Source organism: Tachyglossus aculeatus, chromosome 2, assembly GCF_015852505.1.
Source record: "Tachyglossus aculeatus isolate mTacAcu1 chromosome 2, mTacAcu1.pri, whole genome shotgun sequence".
In the NCBI taxonomy this organism is placed as follows: Eukaryota; Metazoa; Chordata; class Mammalia; order Monotremata; family Tachyglossidae; genus Tachyglossus; species Tachyglossus aculeatus.
Genome location: NC_052067.1, coordinates 41,448,859 through 41,469,315, shown reverse-complemented (window position 1 = coordinate 41,469,315; position 20,457 = coordinate 41,448,859). Strand labels below are relative to the sequence as shown.

General features: G+C 47.6%; 1 protein-coding gene across 2 annotated transcripts in view; it reads right to left on the bottom strand.

The window, feature by feature from the left end:
- FBXL2 (F-box and leucine rich repeat protein 2) overlaps positions 1-13,240 on the bottom strand; it is an 88,335-nt gene extending 75,095 nt beyond the window's left edge. The window contains exons 1-2 of one of the 2 annotated variants that reach the window (XM_038761422.1): positions 13,160-13,193; positions 8,440-8,517 (exon numbers count right to left, since the gene is read on the bottom strand). In XM_038761422.1, the coding sequence (XP_038617350.1) occupies positions 8,440-8,517; positions 13,160-13,162 (81 nt within the window). In that variant the 5' untranslated portion in view covers positions 13,163-13,193. Of the gene's footprint in view, positions 1-8,439; positions 8,518-13,159 lie in introns of both variants that reach the window. The other variant, XM_038761428.1, reaches the window with a different exon arrangement.
- Positions 13,241-20,457: the final 7,217 nt, after the last annotated feature.

Sequence of the window (20,457 nt, the reverse complement as noted above, 5' to 3'; positions counted from 1 at the left end):
AATTAGTAGACACGTTCCCTGCCCATAACGAAATTACAGTCTAGCTATTAAAGGAAGCAAACCCCTCACCATACCACCATTTAAATCACTTTTCCACGAATACCAAAGAATTTGGCTTCCTGTTCAGCCTCAGGAAGTACAGTATAAAGGGAGTAAAATTGAAATCAGCATTCTTCATTCACATGCCCAGGAAAACCCAGTAGCTCCTCAAATATAGGTGATACTGGCAAGGCTGACTTAAAATAGACACAAAATGGAACCTGCTCTAGAAAAGAGATTGTTGCCTTGTGCCTTTCAAAACCAGAAACTCCTCATCATGAATTTGATATGTGTAAGAACTGTCAATAGACTGTCCACCGCCTTTTCCTCAGGTCACCTACCCTTAACATTTCCACCGCCTAAAATAGACCCCTTGAATTCAAAAGGGCCAGGACTAGGAAGGAAAAAAAAAGTGTGCAGATCATTATGTCCTCTTAAAACCATAATATCTGTCATTAAAAGTCATTTTTAAGTTTACAGTACTGCACATAACTTGGTGGAAAAAAGGATCGGTGAAAGCTAGCCTCCTCTAACAAACACAGTACACGCAGTAATCTGAAAATCAGTTTACTGCTTATTACTTTCTACCTCTCACAGTGCACCTTGTGAATGATTTTTCCATCATTTGGAAACAGCAGTAGTGAAGAGAGGGTAGAGGACCCCTCCCTCTTTTTAACCAAGACCAACTGTAATAAGAAAAATACCCTGTTCCTAAAAATGGGCTACTGCTGGCAACATCTATAAATCTGAAGAAAAGCTTTATTCCAAGTTACATTGCCCCCATTAGTGTGACAGAGAAAGAAAAGAAAGCTGCTTGCAGAATGGATTGCTCATTTAATATCCTGGGGGGAATTCTTTGAAACACCGGTTTGGTGTCAAAAGGAGGTTGGGAATGGGTTCAGTGTTTCAAAATTCAGAACAACGTGTTTTTTCTCTAATGCAACAAACCTATAATAGGAGCACAATTATTGAAAGCCTGGACTTTTATCAGCATTTTTCAAATTGCCTTAATTTCCTTTTTATCAATTCGGCACTTTGGATGTGGACGGTGAAAAATTCTAGAAATTAGCAATCCTTTTGAAAATAAAACTACAGGGTCTTTTTATGGTATTTGCTAGGTGCATATTACGTGCCAGGCATTATTCTAAGCGCTGTGGTAAACATAAGTTAATTAGGTTGGATACAGTCCCTGTCCCACATGGGGCTCACCATCTTCACCCCCATTTTACAGATGAGGTAACTGAGACACAAAGAAGTGAAGTGCCTTCCCCGTGGTCCCAGATCAGACAAATGGCAGAGCCAGGATTAGAACCCAGGTCCTTCCGACTCTCAGGCCCGTATTCTATCCACTAGGCAACACTGCTCCGCTGTGTGAATGGCTAATTAAGCAAAAATTAGTACAGTTCACTGGACATTTTAACAATTACAGTAATTAGTACTTGAGCAATAACCCACCTTCAATCAGGTTGCATATATAATGGTTTCCTTCATGTCCTCTCGCTTTTTTCCTTCATTTCTTGGGTGGGGGGCTGGGGGTAAGGGGGAAGGATTTCTTTCCCAACCACACTTCTGCCTCCAGATGTTGTCCTTTTTCTTTTCTCTCAATGTCTCCTCATTCCCCCACCCCCACCAAGATATCCTCTTCTCCTCCTCTATCCACCCCTCTCCTCTACTTTTCTTTCCCTCACCTCCCCATTCCATCCTGTCTCTGTCTTTTCGCCTTCTGCTTGAACTGCCCTTTCCCTATCATTTTCCCCTCCCTCCTCCCCACCCCCTTGACTTCTCCACGTGGCCCTTGAATAGGGAACACCTGTAGCCTCTGTTTTTCCAGTTTCCCTTCACCCACCATTGGGCCCTCCCAAACCAGACACAGCTGGCCCTCCAGACCCTTCATTCCTCTGCAAAACACAAGCCTCTCATCTGAGTTAATTCCCTAATTAAAGCCGATGAGGGGCTACACCACCCCACCCAGGAAATCAGGAAAGAAAGGTAGCAAGTTTTGGGGGCTAAGTCAACATTCGGCCTCCCTATCTTTAAATGGTGCTCTTATTTTCCATGAAGTCGCTTTTCGATTAGATGAAAAAGACAACAGTTCATTCCCTTGCTACAGTCAGGCCAAGGAGGAGGGACACTTATTAGCGGAGGGAAAAGACGGGAATGCCACCTCCTGTTCTTTTTCCTTCCTGTGTTTTGCTTTATTTTCTCGAGGGGTAACTGTCACTCAAACCTGTCTGCTGTGTGACCCTGGGCAAGTCCCTTCACTTCTCTGTGCCTCAGTTACCTCATCTGTAAAATGGGGATTGAGACTGTGAGCCCCACATGGGACAGGGACTGTGTCCAACTTGATTTGGTTGTATCCACCCCAGCACTTAATACACTGCCCGGCACATAGTAAGTGCTTAATACTGTTATTATTATTAAATAATAATACACCAATGTCTTTCTTAATTTCTCAGAGGAAGCAAAAGGGGTCAGAGAAGAGTGAAAGGGCACACTGGATGGCCAGTTTTGAAGTATAACCTCAAGTAATAATTTATTTGAATAAACAGATTGCTAATTATTTTACACTAGACTCTGGACCCCTGAACATTAGCAATCACTATAATAATGTGAAAATCACATCCTTGGCGACAGTTGCATATACGTGATGAGACCCTTGATTTTTAAACTAGGAATATTTGGCACGCTTAAGACTGATATTCCTTCGGACTGCTTGGAATTTACAGCTATAAAAGGTCAAGCACTACCTAAAAGAGAAATACCAACTTTTTAAAAGATGAACTCCTTTGTCACTTTATGCTCAGCCCCGTCTGGGAACTGTTCTCTTGTCTACCCCTGTACTTAGCACAATCAATCATATTTATTGAGCGCTTACTATATGTAGACCACTCTGCTAAGCCCTTGGGAGAGGACAGTACAACAGAATTAGCAAACATGTGCAAACAGCACAGTGCAAATACCATTCTTACTGTATATGGAAACTTGGCATGCTGAATGGAATGGTCAGGTTGTCCTTTGGTGGAAAAACAATGCTGTTGATGTCAAGGCTGCAGTCCACGATGGAGCACATCTTTGACAGAGAACTTCTTCCACATCCTGTCCAAAAATATGGTAATCCCCCTTTCCTGACTGCTTGACAGCACCATTCACTTAGGAGGGGAAAGGTCTGTCCTACCGCCAAAGGGACACGAGCCTGAGTGGTTCTTGCGGTAGTGGGGATGGTTTGCACCGAGCAATCCGCACTCTCACCCAAGGGACCCGGAGCCCGGTGGGTAGGGAGAATGGGCGCAGAATATCTCGGAGATCTCAAAAGCGACAGGACACCACTCTGCCCTCACTCTTTTGGAAAGCCATTGTTGAGAATGATATTGAGATTAGCTGTTGACTATTCAGAGTGCAACCTGTTATGAATGAACCTGAAACTTTTAAATCAGAAACACCCAAGCTACTTAGTGAGATGCCCTCTCAGGTCAGAGGGAATAGCAAGCTTTTCGTGTACATTTGTGTCTATGAATATACGCAGGTGTCCATACATATTACTGGGGAAAAGAGGGAAGAAATGAAATCTAACTTCCAGACATCCCGTACTAGTTCGAAAAATGATCAAAGAGACCTGTGTTTCATGCAAGAGAACCATCTTCTGCCCTTAATTCTCTAAATTTTCTCTGTGAAATCTGGTATAATGATAATTATTATTATGGTATGTGTTAAGTGCTTCCTCTTTGCCAAGCGCTGTGCTAAGTGCTGGGGTAGGTACAAGTTAATCAGGTGGGACACAGTCCCCGTCCCGCATGGGGCTTACACTCATCCCCATTTTACAGATGAGGTAAACGAGGCACAGGGAAGTGAAGTAAATTGCCCAAGGTCACACAGCAGACAAGTGGCAGAGCTGGGATTAGAATCCAGGTACCCAGGTACAGTACAGGCCTGTACTGTATCCACTAATCCATGCTGCTTCTCAAGAATGCGATAATATCCTTTTTGCTATAAACCTCTAATTTTTTCTGCAGACTTCTCTCCCAATTCTACAAAACGGCCTCTTTTAGCAATCATGGTATCCCTTCTCTAAGTCTAATTTTGACATTCTCAGCCTTGTCTTATGGGTGTTAAATTCCGAGTTTGTTTTTCCTGAGGCTTTTGTTGACAATCTGCTCCTCTGCTCTTGAACTCTCAATGGTGTTTTCCTAAAATCATTTTATAATTCTAAACTCTAGCTTTAAGTTCTCAAATTACTTAACTAAGCTCTGTTGGTCAATTTCTCTTCAGATCCTTAAGTTCTCCCTAGAGACTTCTTACTGGTTCTTTTTTTGAGTTTAGCTTCCCATGTCCACATCTGTCAATAGTGTTTTAAGGGCTTTTCTATTAATTACTATGGCTCTGCTCAAGTCCCCACTGGTTTTTAATATATTAAGACTGCTCAAAATTGAGACTTTGGTCCTTTAATTCTGCCCTTGGCTCTGAGAGCCTCAACTCTTTTCACCCAAATCTTTCTTCTTACAATTCTAGGCCCTAGGATCCAAGACATTACATTAGTTTTAAGAAAGGTTACTAGCTATAATTCTATCTTTTGCCTCCCAATCACTGCATCTTATGCAGTCTCTATTTTCTTTGAGAGGCTCCTTTTTTCCCTCCAAGTCCCTAATTTTTAACAGATCAATCATGTTCGAGTGCTTCCGGAGTACAGAGCACTGTACTAAGTGCATGGGAGAGTACAATCGAGTGGCTGACACCTCCCCTGCTCACAACAAGCTTAGTTTGTTATATTGTACTCCCTCAAATGCTTAGTACAGTATTTTGCACATGGTAAGCTCTCAATAAACATAACATTGATTGACAGAGGGGGACAATGAAAAGGAAAGGTGTGGAGGGGTTTATGTCTTTAACTGTAATCTTTTGCTAATCCCTTCGAAAGGAAGGATCTCATCTGTTTCGAATTTTCTTCCACTAGTGTGTGAAGGTAGCTAAAGAGAACAGTTCTTTGTGAACCCAAGTATTGTGCTGGGCAGTGAAGAGTGAGCTTTGGAACCACATAGGTGATTACACTAAACTGCTCAATGCATAAAAGCTAGCAAGGAACGGGGCTTCAGTAGCATCAGAAGTGCCTTAAATTTGCAAAGGTGGCATTACAACACCCTTGTGAGGTATTAGCAGGATGGCAATCACAGCACATGTGAGACAGTCGTGGGACCACACAGGAACACTAGGCCTAGAAGATGCCAGCTGTTTCCACTGCCAACAAAAAGCATCTCAACATATTCCTGCAAAAATGGAGTTTAGTAACGGAGACTAAAAGGGTGTGTATGTGTGTGTGTTTTGTTGAATAATAATAATGATTATGGTGTGTGTTAAGTGCTTACTATGTGCCAAGCACTGTTCTAAGCGCTGGGGAAGATACAGGGCAATCAGGTTGTCCCAAGTGGGGCTCACACTTTTAATCCCCATTTTACAGATGAGGTAACTGAGGCACAGAGAAGCTCAGTGACTGGCCCAAGGTCACCCAGCAGACAAGTGGCGGAGCCGGGATTAGAACACACTTCCTCTGACTCCCAAGCCTGTGCTCTTTCCACTAAGTCAGGATTTGGGGAGAGCAAAATCCAAAGGTAAAGACCACAAATTCATTTATGACTATGCTATGTAGGCGATAATCTCCCCAACTAGGTAAGATTTGAATGAAATCAAATTTTATTTAAATGCACTGTTCAGGAAGATGCCTCAAATTAATCATCATTCATTCATTCATTCAATCGTATTTATTGAGCGCTTACTGCGTGCAGAGTACTGTATTAAGCGCTTGGGAAGTACAAGTTGGCAACATATAGTGGCAACATATAGTGGCAACATATAGTGGCAACACATATCTATTCTATTTATTTACATATCTATTCTATTTATTTTATTTTGTTAGTATGTTACATATCTATGCTATTTATTTTATTTTGTTAGTATGTTTGGTTTTGTTCTCTGTCTCCCTCTTTTAGACTGTGAGCCCACTGTTGGGTAGGGACTGTCTCTATATGTTGCCAATTTGTACTTCCCAAGCGCTTAGTACAGTGCTCTGCACATAGTAAGCGCTCAATAAATACGATTGATGATGACGATATAGAGACGGTCCCTACCCAACAGCGGGCTCATCATCGTTTCCCACCGAACACTTGACATGATGAGGGTGTGGTGAACTCAGTATATGTTGATCTTTATTCTGTCTCTGTACAGGGGACAGACTAGGGGTGCTTAAAACAGAGTTGAAGTGCTGGTTAAGTGCAGGGGAGCCCCTGTACTTAGCTAATAAAGCACGGGACCACTCACCCTGTCCCCTAGGCCCGACTTAGGTTGGGTCACTGACTGTCAAGCTCAGGTCAACTGGCAGTTGTCGTATACTTCAAACTCAATGTTAAATTAGCCTTTTATTGCTAAAGGAGTGTCTGTGCTGCCCGGAGTCCCTTTGCCTACCCTGATCTGCCAAAGCCTTGCTCCAAGTAGCAGGCCTTAAGAAGACAATTTGAAGCCCAGTTGCTTTTGCCTCCCTCCATCCACCACACCTTCAAACTGGCCAGATTGGGCTACCGCCTCTTGGGGAAGGCCTCCAAGGCCATCTCTAGCTCCTGATCGGCCCGAGGCCAGAGTTTGGAGATGCCAGGAGGCTCCGTTCTCTCAAAACACTGTTGCCTTCCTTAAAGCACTTCTGTGCCCAACCTCTTTCCTTTTCCACTTCTTCCAAAAGCTCCTGCTTCCCTTCTCCTCTGTCTCCCACTGTCCCTTCTCTTCCCTCCTCCAGCCCCACTCAATCATGCAGACTGACTCTCTCTACCCCACGAATGGCTACACACCTGCAAATTCAACCAAATACTGACCCCAAAGTGGTCCAGATAAAGAGGGGATCCACAGAAGGGACTGGATAAAGGAGGTGGCACTGTACATACAACAAACGTTTATTTCCAGGCCAACTGTCAAAGGGCCAATAAAGTGTTTTCAAGAAGTGTAAAATTGGGAATTAAAAGGGTTCTAGCTTTGAAAGAACGCTCAGAAGCTTCCCATGCTCACACGGCTAATCGGCAACTGGTTAATAAGCAGGTTGCATAACATTTTTAATTAAGGAGGCTCAAGTACCATAAAATTTGCGGCAGTAGATTGAATTCATTAGCAACATTGATCAAATACAGTCATTTCTCCGCTTCCTTATTGTCAGCATTTGGGATTTCAACTTACCCCTCTACCCAGTGAAAAGCCTACTATTTCTGCTTTCCTTCCTCACACTTTCATTTTATGGGTCTTTTACTAATTAAGGGCAGGGAATGCATCTGCTAATTCTGTGATATTGTACTCTCCCAAGCGCTTAGTACAGTGCTCTGCACAGAGTAAGCGTTCAATTAAACAACACTGATTAATTGATTTTATCCTCTAGACTGTAAGCTCATTGTGGGCAGGGAGCGGGTCTCCTAATTCCATTGGATTCGACTCTCCCAAGCGCTTAGCACATTGCTCTCCACGTGATAGATGCTCGAATGCCACTGATTAATTGTATTCCCTCCTTAGAGAAGCAACGTGGCTCAGTGGAAAGAGCATGGGCTTTGGAGTCAGAGGTCAATGGGTTCAAATCTTGGCTCCGCCACTTTGTCAGCTGTGTGACTTCGGGCAAGTCACTTAACTTCTCTGGGCCTCAGTTACCTCATCTGTAAAATGGGGATTAAGGCTGTGAGCCCCACGTGGGACAACCTGATCACCTTGTAACCTCCCCAGCGCTTAGAACAGCGCTTTGCACATAGTAAGCGCTTAACAAATGCCATCATTATTATTATTATTTAAACATTTTCCCTGTAGCAATTTTACTATAGATATGGAGGTGGAGGTTGATGACAAGAATGATAAAAACAGTGGCATTTGTGAAGCGCTAATTTCGCGGCAAGCGACTGTACGAGATATACGATAATCAGGTCGGAAACAGTTTCTGTCCCACGTGGGGCTCACCATCTAAAAGGGTGGGTGACTAGGCCAGAGTCACCCGGCAGGGAAATGGCAGAGTTGGAGTATTTCACAAATAATTGTCAGTCTCTTCTACCCTAACACCTAGTTCTCTGGGTGATACATCCGTGAAAGTACCGCAGTGCAAACATCCTAATGGTATCACCTCCTACTATTTATTAGTATTGCTATTTATTGAGCGCTTGCTATGTGCGCAGCACTGTACTAAGCGCTTGGGAGGATGTGATGCAACAGAGTCAGCAGATCTGTTCCCCGTAAAGGGCCTTCCCACTCTCAAGTCTTAAGTAATAACAAACAACAACAAACCCAGCATCGGCTTGGTTGTGATTGGTTTTCCTTAATGAGCATTTTTTTTTCAACAGAACAGGAATAAAATCATTTCAGTAAGGATAGCTTGCAGGAGGAGATAAGCATACTTACATTTCCCATTTGTGATCCAAGGAAATGGTAGTTTCGATTGAACAGTTTATGTTCAGACACATCAGCAACATGGATTGGCTAATAAAGTTATGTAGAAAAAAAGACTATCTCAGAGCAGTCCACATTGGGAGGGCAAGAAAACTGTTATCAAAACGAGATATTGATACAGTCTTATTCACTCAACCTGAAAAGTACCCTGCTCCCTTTTTTTTATAAAAAAACAACAAAAACAAAAAGCAAAACATATTAACATTACAAACAGAATGAACCTGCGCACATCACTAAACACAAAGCTGAACAACACAGAAGGCCCTGGGGGTTTATTTAATGGGAATTTTATGCCCTCTTCTCACCTCTTTCAAAAAGCACACTTTTAAAGTGTGAAAAATAGGCCTGTAAGCCCATCAATGACTCCTTTCAAAGGAAGAGGATCGTGAAAACTGATAAAGTGGTTTTCCCTCTCTTGGGAGGAATTGAGGAAAGGAGGAGATGGCAGTGACGGGGAAAAAAGTTCGCGGGTATCTCATGAAGGGAAATAATTATTATTCATGAAGATTCCCTGAAGAGGTCTTCTAATTCACTTGGAAGATCTTTCTCACCTAGAGGTACGGAGGCTACTAAAATTGCTTGCAGGAGGAATGAGCTGTGGATGCCATTTTAATCGAAACAAACCTCTGAATTTCAAATTTGTTTTCAAAGCTTTTGGTTCCTCCCTTGTGATCTTCACTCCTTTTGCCGAGTGGCAATACATCCATAGGGGAAGGGAGGGTTTATGCAAAGTCAAAGTAAAAATGGGGAGTGTGGGTGTGTCTGTCATAGAATATTTTGCATTCATGGAACCTAAAAATAATTTCAACACCCAAATAGAGCCCATATTTAAGAGGCTGATGGGGGAACATAGTCCCTGCTTGAATAAAATATGGGCAAAGTATCTAATCCTCCATTTCCAGAAACAATCTTATACTACTAAATCACACAGGCTAATGTTCAATGCGTGCCTGGGATAGACACCTCCCACTCTGCCCTACCCCCTTCAAAACTGAATCTGCTACCGACGTTTTCAAGCTTTTCATTTTTTCCTAACCCGAAAATATGACCCTTCCAGCCTTCCCCAGGACATCTCACACACGACAATGAGTAGCAAAACATCAAAAGCAGGAACGTGTCTACCAACTCTCGTTGTATTGTCCTCTCCCAACCACTTCGTACAGTGCTCTGCACACGGGAAGCGCTCAAAAGAAACCACCGATTGATTGATGCAAAGCAGGTCGAGTCTAACTTTGGACTGTGTCCAACCTGACCGGCTTGTGTCTACCTCAGGGCTTAGTACAGTGCTTGGGAGCATGTAGTAAGTGCTTAATAAATGCCATAAAATTCTTTTTTTCCTGCAAAATGACAGAGGGGTCACACATGGATGCTAAAATGGGGAAATGGGAGTAGGTGCCCACAGTTTCCCAGCCGCCCTCCCCAGCCCGTGGGTATCTGCATGGGCTTCAGAAGGAGGGGCCGGTGGGACAGATGACTCTAATCAAACACACGATGGTATTTACTGAGCGCTTAACTATGTAGAGCACTGTACTAAGCACTTGGGAGAGTACAGTAACAACAGAGTTGGTGCACCCCTCCCCTGTCTACAAGGAGCTTACAATCCAACAGTCAACGGCATTTGAGCTTGGGTGAGTGCAATAAAACAGAAGTAGGAGGCACGTTCCCTGGCCACAACAATCGATGGTATTTAATAATAATAATTATGGCATTTTTTTAAAGCGCTTACTATGTGCCGAGCACTGTTCTAAGCACTGGGGTAGACAGAAGGTAACCAGGTTGTCCCAGGTGGGGCTCACGGCTTTAATCCCCATTTGACAGACGAGGGAACTGAGGCTCAGAGAAGTGAAGTGACTTGCCCAAAGTCACACAGCAGACAAGTGGTGGAGCCGGGATTAGAACCCAAGACCTTCTGACTCACTGCTCCGTGCTGTAGCCACTAAGCCAAGCTGCTTCCCAAGAAATTTATTTATTGTGCTCTTACTGTGTGCAGAGCAAGCAATCGTATTTATTGATCACCTAATAACAGTAATTACGGGATCTGTCAAGCACTTACTATGTGCCAGGAACTATATTAAGCGCTGGGGTGGATACGAGCAAATCGGGTTGGACAGTCTCTGTCCTACGTGGGGCTCACAATCTCAGACCCCATTTTCCAGATGGGGTAACTGAGGCCTAGAGAAGTGAAGTGACTTGTCCAAGGTCACACAGCAGACAAGTGGTGGAGCCGGGATTAGAACCCATTAATCAGATTAATCTAATCTGATTCTGATTAGAATCAGAAGGTTCCCAGGCCCTTGCTCTAGCCACTCTGCCGTGCTGCTTCTACTGCTGTGTGCAGAGCACTGTACTAAGCGCTTGGGAGAGGACAACAGAATGAGCACACACTTTCCCTGCCCACGATGTGTTTACAACCAATCCATCAAGGGTTTTTAGTAAGCGTTTACTGGGTGGAGAGCGCTGTAGTGAGGGCTTGGGAGGCGTGATCCATCAGAATTAGTAGACACGTTGGGGGCCCGTGCGGAGCTTCCAGTTTGGCCGGGGGGATTCCCTTCCTCCTGGGTGAAGGAAGACCCTCGGGGATCGATTCACCCACTACTCCCCGGAGTTTCCATCCACCCGAAGGCCGTGCATGGCCACTGTCCAGCCCAGCCTCTCCTCACGCCCCTCGCCCTCACCTCAGGGCCCAGGCTGGGGTGTCCTGATGCCCCTCGCCCTCTGCCCAGGGCCCATGCCAGGGTCTTGTCACCCCCCTCACCCCCGGAGTCTTGTCACACCCCTCACCCTCTCCCCAGGGCCAAGGCCAGGGTCTTCTCACACCCCTCACCCCAAGAGTCTTGTCACCCCCCTTGTCCTCTGGGCTCAGGCTGGGGTCTCCTCACGCCCCTCACGTTAGGACCCAGGCTGGGCTTTGATGCCCCTCGCCCTCACCCCAGGGCTCAGGCTACGGTCTCCTCACGCCCCTCCCCTCAGTGCCCAGGCCGGGGTCTCCTGATGCCCATCGCCCTCTCCCCAGGGCCCAGGCTGGGGTTTCATCACACCTCTTGTCCTCTCCCTTCAGTGCCCAGGCCGGGGTCTCCTGATGCCCCTCACCCTCTCCTCAGGGCCCAGGCTGGGGTCTCATCACACCTCTTGTCCTCTCCCCAGGGTCCAGGCCGGGGTCTCCTGATGCCCCTCGCCCTCTCCTCAGGGCCCAGACCGGGGTCTCCTCACACCCCTCCCTTCAGTGCCCTGGCCGGGGTCTCCTGATGCCCCTCGCCCTCTCCCCAGGGCCCAGGCTGGGGTCTCCTGATGCCCCTCGCCCTCTCCCCAGGGCCCAGGCTGGGGTCTCATCACACCTCTTGTCCTCTCCTCAGGGCCCAGGCAGGGGTCTCATCACACCTCTTGTCCTCTCCTCAGGGCCCAGGCAGGGGTCTCATCACACCCCTCCCTTCAGTGCCCAGGCCGGGGTCTCCTGATGCCCATCGCCCTCTCCTCAGGGCCCAGGCTGGGGTCTCATCACACCTCTTGTCCTCTCCTCAGGGCCCAGGCCGGGGTCTCCTCACACCCCTCCCTTCAGTGCCCGGGCTGGGGTCTCCTGATGCCCCTCGCCCTCTCCCCAAGGCCCAGGCCAGGGTCTCATCACACCTCTTGTCCTCTCCTCAGGGCCCAGGCTGGGGTCTCCTCACGCCCCTCCCTTCAGTGCCCGGGCCAGGGTCTCCTGATGCCCGCCGCCCTCTCCCCAGGGCCCAGGCTGGGGTCTTATCACACCCGTTGTCCTTTCCCTAGGGCCCAGGCTGGGGTCTCCTCACACCCCTCCCCTCAGTACCTGGGCTGGGGTCTTGATTCCCGTCGCCCTCACCCCAGGGCTCAGGCTAGGGTCTCCTTACGCCCCTCCCCTCAGTGCCCAGGCCGGGGTCTCCTGATGCCCATCGCCCTCTCCTCAGGGCCCAGGCTGGGGTCTCCATCACACCTCTTGCCCTCTCCCCAGGGCCCAGGCTGGGGTCTCATCACACCTCCTGCCCTCTCCCCAGGGCCCAGGCTGGGGGTCTCATCACACCTCTTGTCCTCTCCTCAGGGCCCAGGCCGGGGTCTCCTCACACCCCTCCCTTCAGTGCCCAGGCCGGGGTCTCCTGATGCCCCTCACCCTCTCCTCAGGGCCCAGGCTGGGGTCTCATCACACCTCTTGCCCTCTCCCCAGGGCCCAGGCCAGGGTCTACTCACACCCCTCCCTGCAGTGCCCAGGCCGGGGGTCTCCTGATGCCCCTCGCCCTCTCCCCAGGGCCCAGGCTGGGGTCTCATCACACCTCTTGCCCTCTCCCCAGGGCCCAGGCTGGGGTCTCCATCACACCTCTTGCCCTCTCCCCAGGGCCCAGGCTGGGGTCTCATCACACCTCCTGCCCTCTCCCCAGGGCTCAGGCTGGGGGTCTCCTCACGCCCCTCCCCTCAGTGCCCGGGCCGGGGTCTCCTGATGGCCCGTCGCCCTCCCCTCAGTGCCCGGGCTGGGGTCTCCTGATGCCCCTCGCCCCCTCCCCAGGGCCCAGGCCGGGGTCTCCCGACGGCCGTCCCCGTGGGCCCCGGCGGCGCTCCCCCCCGCAGCCCGGCCTGGGCCGGTCCCATCCGGTCCGATCCGGCCTGGGCGGGGCCCCCGGCTGGGGGGAAGGGGCGCGCGAGGGGCGCGCGAGGGGCCACTCACCATGGCAACGCTGCGGCCGGGCCGGGCCGGGCCGGGGCCGCGGGAGCCCAGCGCGCGGGCACGGCCCGTTGTCGTGGTGATGCACGAGGGCGCTCGGGCCACACGCCGCCGCGATTGGCTGCTCGGGGACACGTGACCTCCGGGCCCCCCCGGGGGGGCCCCAACGTGCCTCCTCCCGCCCCTCCCCCCACCACATAATAATCATACGAATAATAACGGCATTTACTACTACTACTACTAATAATAATGGCATTTATTAAGGCCTCACTATCTGCCAAGCACTGTTCTAAGCGTTGGGGAGGTTGTCCCACGGTGGGGGGGCTCACAGTCTTCATCCCCATTTGACAGATGAGGGAACTGAGGCCCAGAGCAGTGAGGTGACTTGCCCAAAGTCACGCAGCTGACAGTTGGCAGAGCCGGGATTTGAACCCATGACCTCTAGGAAGCGCTTACTGTGTGAAAAGCACTGTTCTAAGCGCTGGGGAGGTTGCAGGGTAGCCAGGTTGTCCCCCGTGGGGCTCGCAGTCTTCATCCCCATTCGACAGATGAGGGAACTGAGGCCCAGAGAATAATATAATAATGTTGGTATTTGTTAAGCGCTTACTGTGTATGTGCAAAGCACTGTTCTAAGCGCTGGGGTGGATACAAGGCAATCAGGTTGTCCCACGAGGGGCTCACAGCCTTCATCCCCGTTTGACAGATGAGGCAACTGAGGCCCAGAGAAGTGAAGTGACTTACCCAAAGTCACACAGCTGACAAGTGGCGGAGCCGGGATTTGAACCCATGGCCTCTGACTCCAAAGCCCGGGCTCTTTCCACTGAGCCACGCTGCTTCCCACTGAGCCACCCTATGATAATACTAATAATGATGGCATTTAGTAAGCGCTTACTATGTGTAAAGCACTGTTCTAAGCGCTGGGGAGGTTACAGGGTAACCAGGTTGTCCCCCATGGGGCTCGCAGTCTTCATCCCCATTTGACAGATAATAATAATAATGATGGCATTTGTTAAGCGCTTACTATGTGCAAAGCACTGTTCTAAGTGCTGGGGTGGATACAAGGTAATCAGGTTGTCCCACGAGGGGCTCACAGTCTTCATCCCCGTTTGACAGATGAGGGAACTGAGGCCCAGAGAAATGAAGTGACTTGCCCAAAGTCACACAGTTGACAAGTGGCGGAGCCGGGATTTGAACCCATGGCCTCTGACTCCAAAGCCCGGGCTCTTTCCACTGAGCCATGCTGCTTCCCACTGAGCCATGCTATGATAATACTAATAATGATGGCATTTAGTAAGCACTTACTATGTGTAAAGCACTGTTCTAAGCGCTGGGGAGGTTGCAGGGTAACCAGGTTGTCCCCCGTGGGGCTCACAGTCTTCATCCCCATTCGACAGATGAGGGAACTGAGGCCCAGAGAATAATATAATAATGTTGGTATTTGTTAAGTGCTTACTATGTATGTGCGAAGCGCTGTTCCAAGTGCTGGAGAGGTTACAAGGCGATCAGGTTGTCCCACGGGGGGGCTCACAGTCTTCATCCCCATTTGACAGATGAGGGAACTGAGGCCCAGAGAAGTGAAGTGACTTGCCCAAAGTCACACAGCTGACAAGTGGTGGAGCCGGGATTTGAACCCATGGCCTCTGACTCCAAAGCCCGGGCTCTTTCCACTGAGCCACGCTGCTTCCCACTGAGCCACGCTATAATAATACTAATAATGATGGCATTTAGTAAGTGCTTACTATGTGTAAAGCACTGTTCTAAGCGCTGGGGAGGTTACAAGGCGATCAGGTTGTCCCACGGGGGGGCTCACAGTCTTCATCCCCATTTGACAGATGAGGGAACTGAGGCCCAGAGAAGTGAAGTGACTTGCCCAAAGTCACACAGCTGACAAGTGGTGGAGTAGGGATTTGAACCCATGGCCTCTGACTTCAAAGCCCGGGCTCTTTCCACTGAGCCACGCTGCTTCCCACTGAGCCACGCTATGATAATACTAATAATGATGGCATTTAGTAAGCGCTTACTATGTGTAAAGCACTGTTCTAAGCGCTGGGGAGGTTACAGGGTAACCAGGTTGTCCCCCAGTGGGGCTCACAGTCTTCATCCCCATTCGACAGATGAGGGAACTGACGCCCAGAGAATAATATAATAATGTTGGTATGTGTTAAGTGCTTACTATGTATGTGCAAAGCGCTGTTCCAAGTGCTGGAGAGGTTACAAGGCGATCAGGTTGTCCCACGGGGGACCTCACAGTCTTCGTCCCCATTTGACAGATGAGGTAACTGAGGCCCAGAGAAGTGAAGTGACTTGCCCAAAGTCACACAGCTGACAAGTGGTGGAGTCGGGATTTGAACCCACGTCCCCTGACTCCAAAGCCGGGCCCCTTCCACTGACCCACGCTGCTTCTCTATGTCCTAATAATAATAATAATAATTGTCGTATTTTGTTAAGCACTTACTATGTGCCCAGCACTGTTCTAAGCACTGGGGGGATATAGGGTAACCAGGTTGTCCCCGTGGGGTTCACAGTCTTCATCCCCATTTTACAGATGAGGAAACTGAGACACAGAGAAGTTCATTCATTCAATCGTATTTATTGAGCGCTTACTGTGTGCAGAGCACCGTACTAAGCGCTTGGGAAGTACAAGTTGGCAACATATAGAGACGGTCCCTACCCAACGACGGGCTCACAGTCTATAAGGGGGAGACAGAGAACAAAATGAAACATGTGGACAGGTGTCAAATCATCGGAACAAATAGAATTGACTTGCCCAAAGTCACACAGCTGACAATCGGAAGAGCCGGGATTTGAACCCATGAGCTCTGACTCAAAGCCCGTGCCCTTTTCACTGAGCCACGCTGCTTCTCTATGTCCTTATAATAATAATAATAATTGTCATATTTGTTATGCGCTTACTATGTGCCCATCACTCATCTAAGTGCTGAGGGGGATACAAGGTAACCAGATTGTCCCCCGTGGGGCTTACAATCTTCATCCCCATTTGACAGATGAGGGAACTGAGGCCCAGAGAAGTGAAGGGACTTGCCCAAAGTCACCCAGCTGGCAAGTGGCGGAGTCGGGATTAGAACCCACGACCTCTGACTCCCAAGCCCGGGCTCTTTCCATTGAGCCACAATGCTTCCAGCGCTCACTATGTGCCCAGCACTGTTCTCAGCGCTGAGGGGGATACAAGGTGAACAGGTTGTCCCATGTGGGGCTCACAAACTTCACCCCCATTTTACAGATGAGGGAACTGAGGCCCAGAGAAGCGAAGGGGCTTGCTCCAGGTCACACGGCAGAGCAGGGACAGAGCGGAATTAGAACCCATGACCTCTGATTCCCAAACCTGGGCTCTTGCCACTGAGCCACGCTGCAGAGCCGTCATTGATTTAGTTATGCTAATAGCTGTCTCTTCCCCCTATAATAATAATTATGGTATTTGTTAAGCCCTTATTAATAATAATAATCGTGGTATTTGTTAAGCCCTTATTAATAATAATAATCGTAGTATTTGTTAAGCACTTGTTAATTAATAGTGGTATTTGTTAAGCACTTATTCATAATAATAATTGTTGTATTTGTTAAGCACTTACTATGTGCCACGCACTATCCTCAGCTCTGGAGTGATTATAAGCAAATCAGGTTGGACAGTCCCTGGTCCACGTGGAGCTCACAGTCTCTCTCCCCATTTTACAGATGAGGTAACTGAGGCCCAGAGAAGTGACTTGCCCCGGGTCACACAGCAGACGAGTGGCGGGGTCAGGATTAGAACCCACAACCTTCCGATCCCCAGGCCTGTGCTGTGTCCATCACACCATTCCGCTTCTCCTACGTGTCAGACACAGTACTAAGCGCTGGGCTAGATACAAGCAAATTCATTCATTCAATCATATTTATTGAGCGCTTACTGTGTGCAGAGCACTGTACTAAGCACTTGGGAAGTACAAGTTGGCAATATATAGAGACCGTCCCTACCCAACGGCGGGCTCACGGTCTAGAAATCAGGTTGAACAGTCTCCCTGTCCAGCATGGGTTCACAGTCTCACTACCCATTTTACAGATGAGGTTCATGAGGCACAGAGAAGTGAAGTGACTTGCCCAAGGCCACACAGCGGACAAGCGGCAGAGCCGGGATTAGAACCCATGACCTTCTGACTCCCAAGCCCTTCCACTAGCTACTAAACCATTTGTTTCCCTCCAGAATGTAAGCTGGTTGTGGGCGGGGAACGTGTCTTTTTCCTGCTATATTGTACTCTCCCAAGCGCTTAGTACAGTGCTCTGCACGATGTAAGTGTTCAATAAATACGACTGACTGACTATACCCTCCATTTATCTTTCCCATCTCCTTTGCCTTCCTCCTCCCCTTTCCACCATTCATTCAAACGTATTTATTGAGCGCTTACTGTGTGCACAGCACTGTACTAAGCGCTTGGGAAGTACAAGTGGGCAACATATAGAGACGGTCCCTACCTGACAGCGGGCTCACAATCAATCAACGGTATTTACTGAGTGCTTACTGTGTGCATAGCATTGTACTGAGCGCTTGGGAGAGTATAATGAAATAAAAGCTTTTTTTGCACTTTTTTTAGTACAATACAATAGGGTTTTGGTTGGTTTTCTTTTTTAATGTGTTTTTTGGGGGGGATTTGTGCCAGGGAGTGTTCTAAGCACTGGGGTAGATACAAGGTAATCAGGTTGGACACAGTCCCTGTCCCACAAGGGGCTCGCAGTCTTAATCCCCATTTTACAAATGAGGTAACTGAGGCACAGAGGAGTGAAGTGACTTGCCCAAGGCGACAAGGCAAGTGGCAGAGCCAGGCCCGTGCTCTATCCACTAGGCCATGCTGTGCTGGGGTAGAGGCAAGATAATCGGGTGGACACATATGGTCGTTAATTCTGCGGTTAAATTCGTTCATTCATTCAATCAATCGTATTTATTGAGCACTTTCATTCATTCAGTCGTATTTTTTGAGCGCTTACTGTGTGTAGAGCACTGTACTAAGCGCTTGGGAAGTACAAGTTGGCCAGCTGTTGAGTAGGGACCGTCTCTATATGTTGCCAACTTGTATTTCCCAAGCGCTTAGTACAGTGCTCTACATACAGTAAGCGCTCAATAAATATGATTGAATGAATTGTACAGATTTATTACTCTATTTTACTTGTACACATTTACTATTCTATTTCTTTTATTTTGTTATGTTTTGTTTTGTTGTCTGTCTCCCCCTTCTAGACTGTGAGCCCGCTGTTGGGTAGGGACTGTCTCTATATGTTGCCAACTTGGACTTCCCAAGCGCTTAGTACAGTGCTCTGCATGCAGTAAGCGCTCAGTAAATACGATTGAATGAATGAATGAACTGTACAGATTTATTACTCTATTTTACTTGTACGGATTTACTATTCTATTTCTTTTATTTTGTTATGCTTTGTTTTGTTGTCTGTCTCCCCCTTCTAGACTGTGAGCCCGCTGTTGGGTAGGGACCGTCTCTAGATGTTGCCAACTTGTACTTCCCAAGCGCTTAGTACAGTGCTCTACATACAGTAAGCGCTCAATAAATATGATTGAATGAATGAATGAATGAACTGTACACATTTATTACTCCATTTTACTTGTATGTATTTACTATGTTGCCAACTTGTACTTAGTACAGTGCTCTGCACACAGTAAGCGCTCAATAAATACGATTGAATGAATGAATGAATGAACATATAGAGACGGTCCCTACCCAACAGCGGGCTCACTACTGTGCGCAGTGCACTGTACTAAGCGCTTGGGAAGTACAAATGGGCAACATATAGAGATGCTCAAGGGAGCTGAAACAATAGCTGATTTTCTCGTTCCGGGTAAACTGAGTCCCCTTTCTATGGAATTGACTCTCAAATTTTGTATTTTCTTAAGTGTTTAAGCAAGTGTGCCCTAGTGGAAAAACCCTGAGCCTGGAATTCACGAGACGTGGGTTCTAATCCCGGCTGTGTTACCTTGGACGAGTCATTTAACTTTTCACCCTCAGTTTCCTCATCTGTAAAATGGACTTTAAACCCTACTCCCGTCCACTTTATGTGGGTCTACGGAACGTGTCTAACCAAGCTATCTTTACCCCAGCTCTTAATGCAGTGAGAGCTTGGTAAATAATAAGCTATTAACAAGTACCATAATTATTATTAGTAGTAATAACTTTCACACCAGAGATGGAATACGCTCGGAAACCACTGATCTTCCCAGCGTGCCCTTATCTGAAATAAATTGTACTTTTGAGAAGCAGGCCACCTCTTGCACGGCTTGAAACAAATGATGAGGCCCTGTGGATGGTGTTATGGTTTCAATAAAACATAATAAGAAGAAATCTATTATCTACCACTAATAAGTCATTCATTCATTCGTATTTATTGCGTGCTTACTGTGTGCAGAGCACTGTACTAAGCGCTTAGCATTTGTTAAGCACTGTGTGTGAAGCACTGTTCTAAGCGCTGGGGGGGACACAAGGTGATCAGGTTGTCCCACGGGGGGCTGACAGTCTTAATCCCCATTTGACAGATGAGGTCACTGAGGCCCGGAGAAGTGACTTGCCCGAAGTCACACAGCTGACAAGCGGCGGAGTCGGGATTAGAACCCATGACCTCTGGCTCCCAAGCCCGGGCTCTTTCCACCGAGCCACGCTGCTTCTCTTTTTGCTTCACAAATTCCACTGTGACTTCTGGTGTATTGTAATAGATAACTCAAAGTAACCAAACCACTTTTGGGCCTTAGCTTTTAAGCTAGATCTGCTATCTAGGCAGAGTAAACATCTTCGGTTTTTGGTATTGTTGCTTTTGTTTGGTTAAGCTAAAGTTACTTAGACTAATCATAATGACTGCATTTGTCAATGTCAATACTGCGGTTTGTTTTTTTGTTTGTCTAAGTGTAAAGTGGAAGCTAGTCATAATGACTGGCTGTATTTGTCAATATCAACGCTGCCTTTTGTTTTTTGTTTGAGTTAGTGTAAAGCTGTGTACACTAGTCATAACGACTGTTGACTTTTGTCAAGATCAACACTTTCAACTGCCAGACTTATTTGCACTTTGAGAGAAGTTCTTTGGGTCAGGTTTACACTCCTTTCAACCTACATATTGGGAGAGGTAATACCCTGAAAAGCAGCGGGGATTAGTGGAAATAGCCCGGGTTTGGGAGTCAGAAGTCATGGGTTCTAATTCCAACTCCGCTACTTATCGGCTGTGTGACTTTGGGCAAGTCACTTTACATCTCCATGCCTCAGTTCCCTTGGGGATTAAGTATGTGAACCCCATGTGGGACAACATGATTAGCTTTG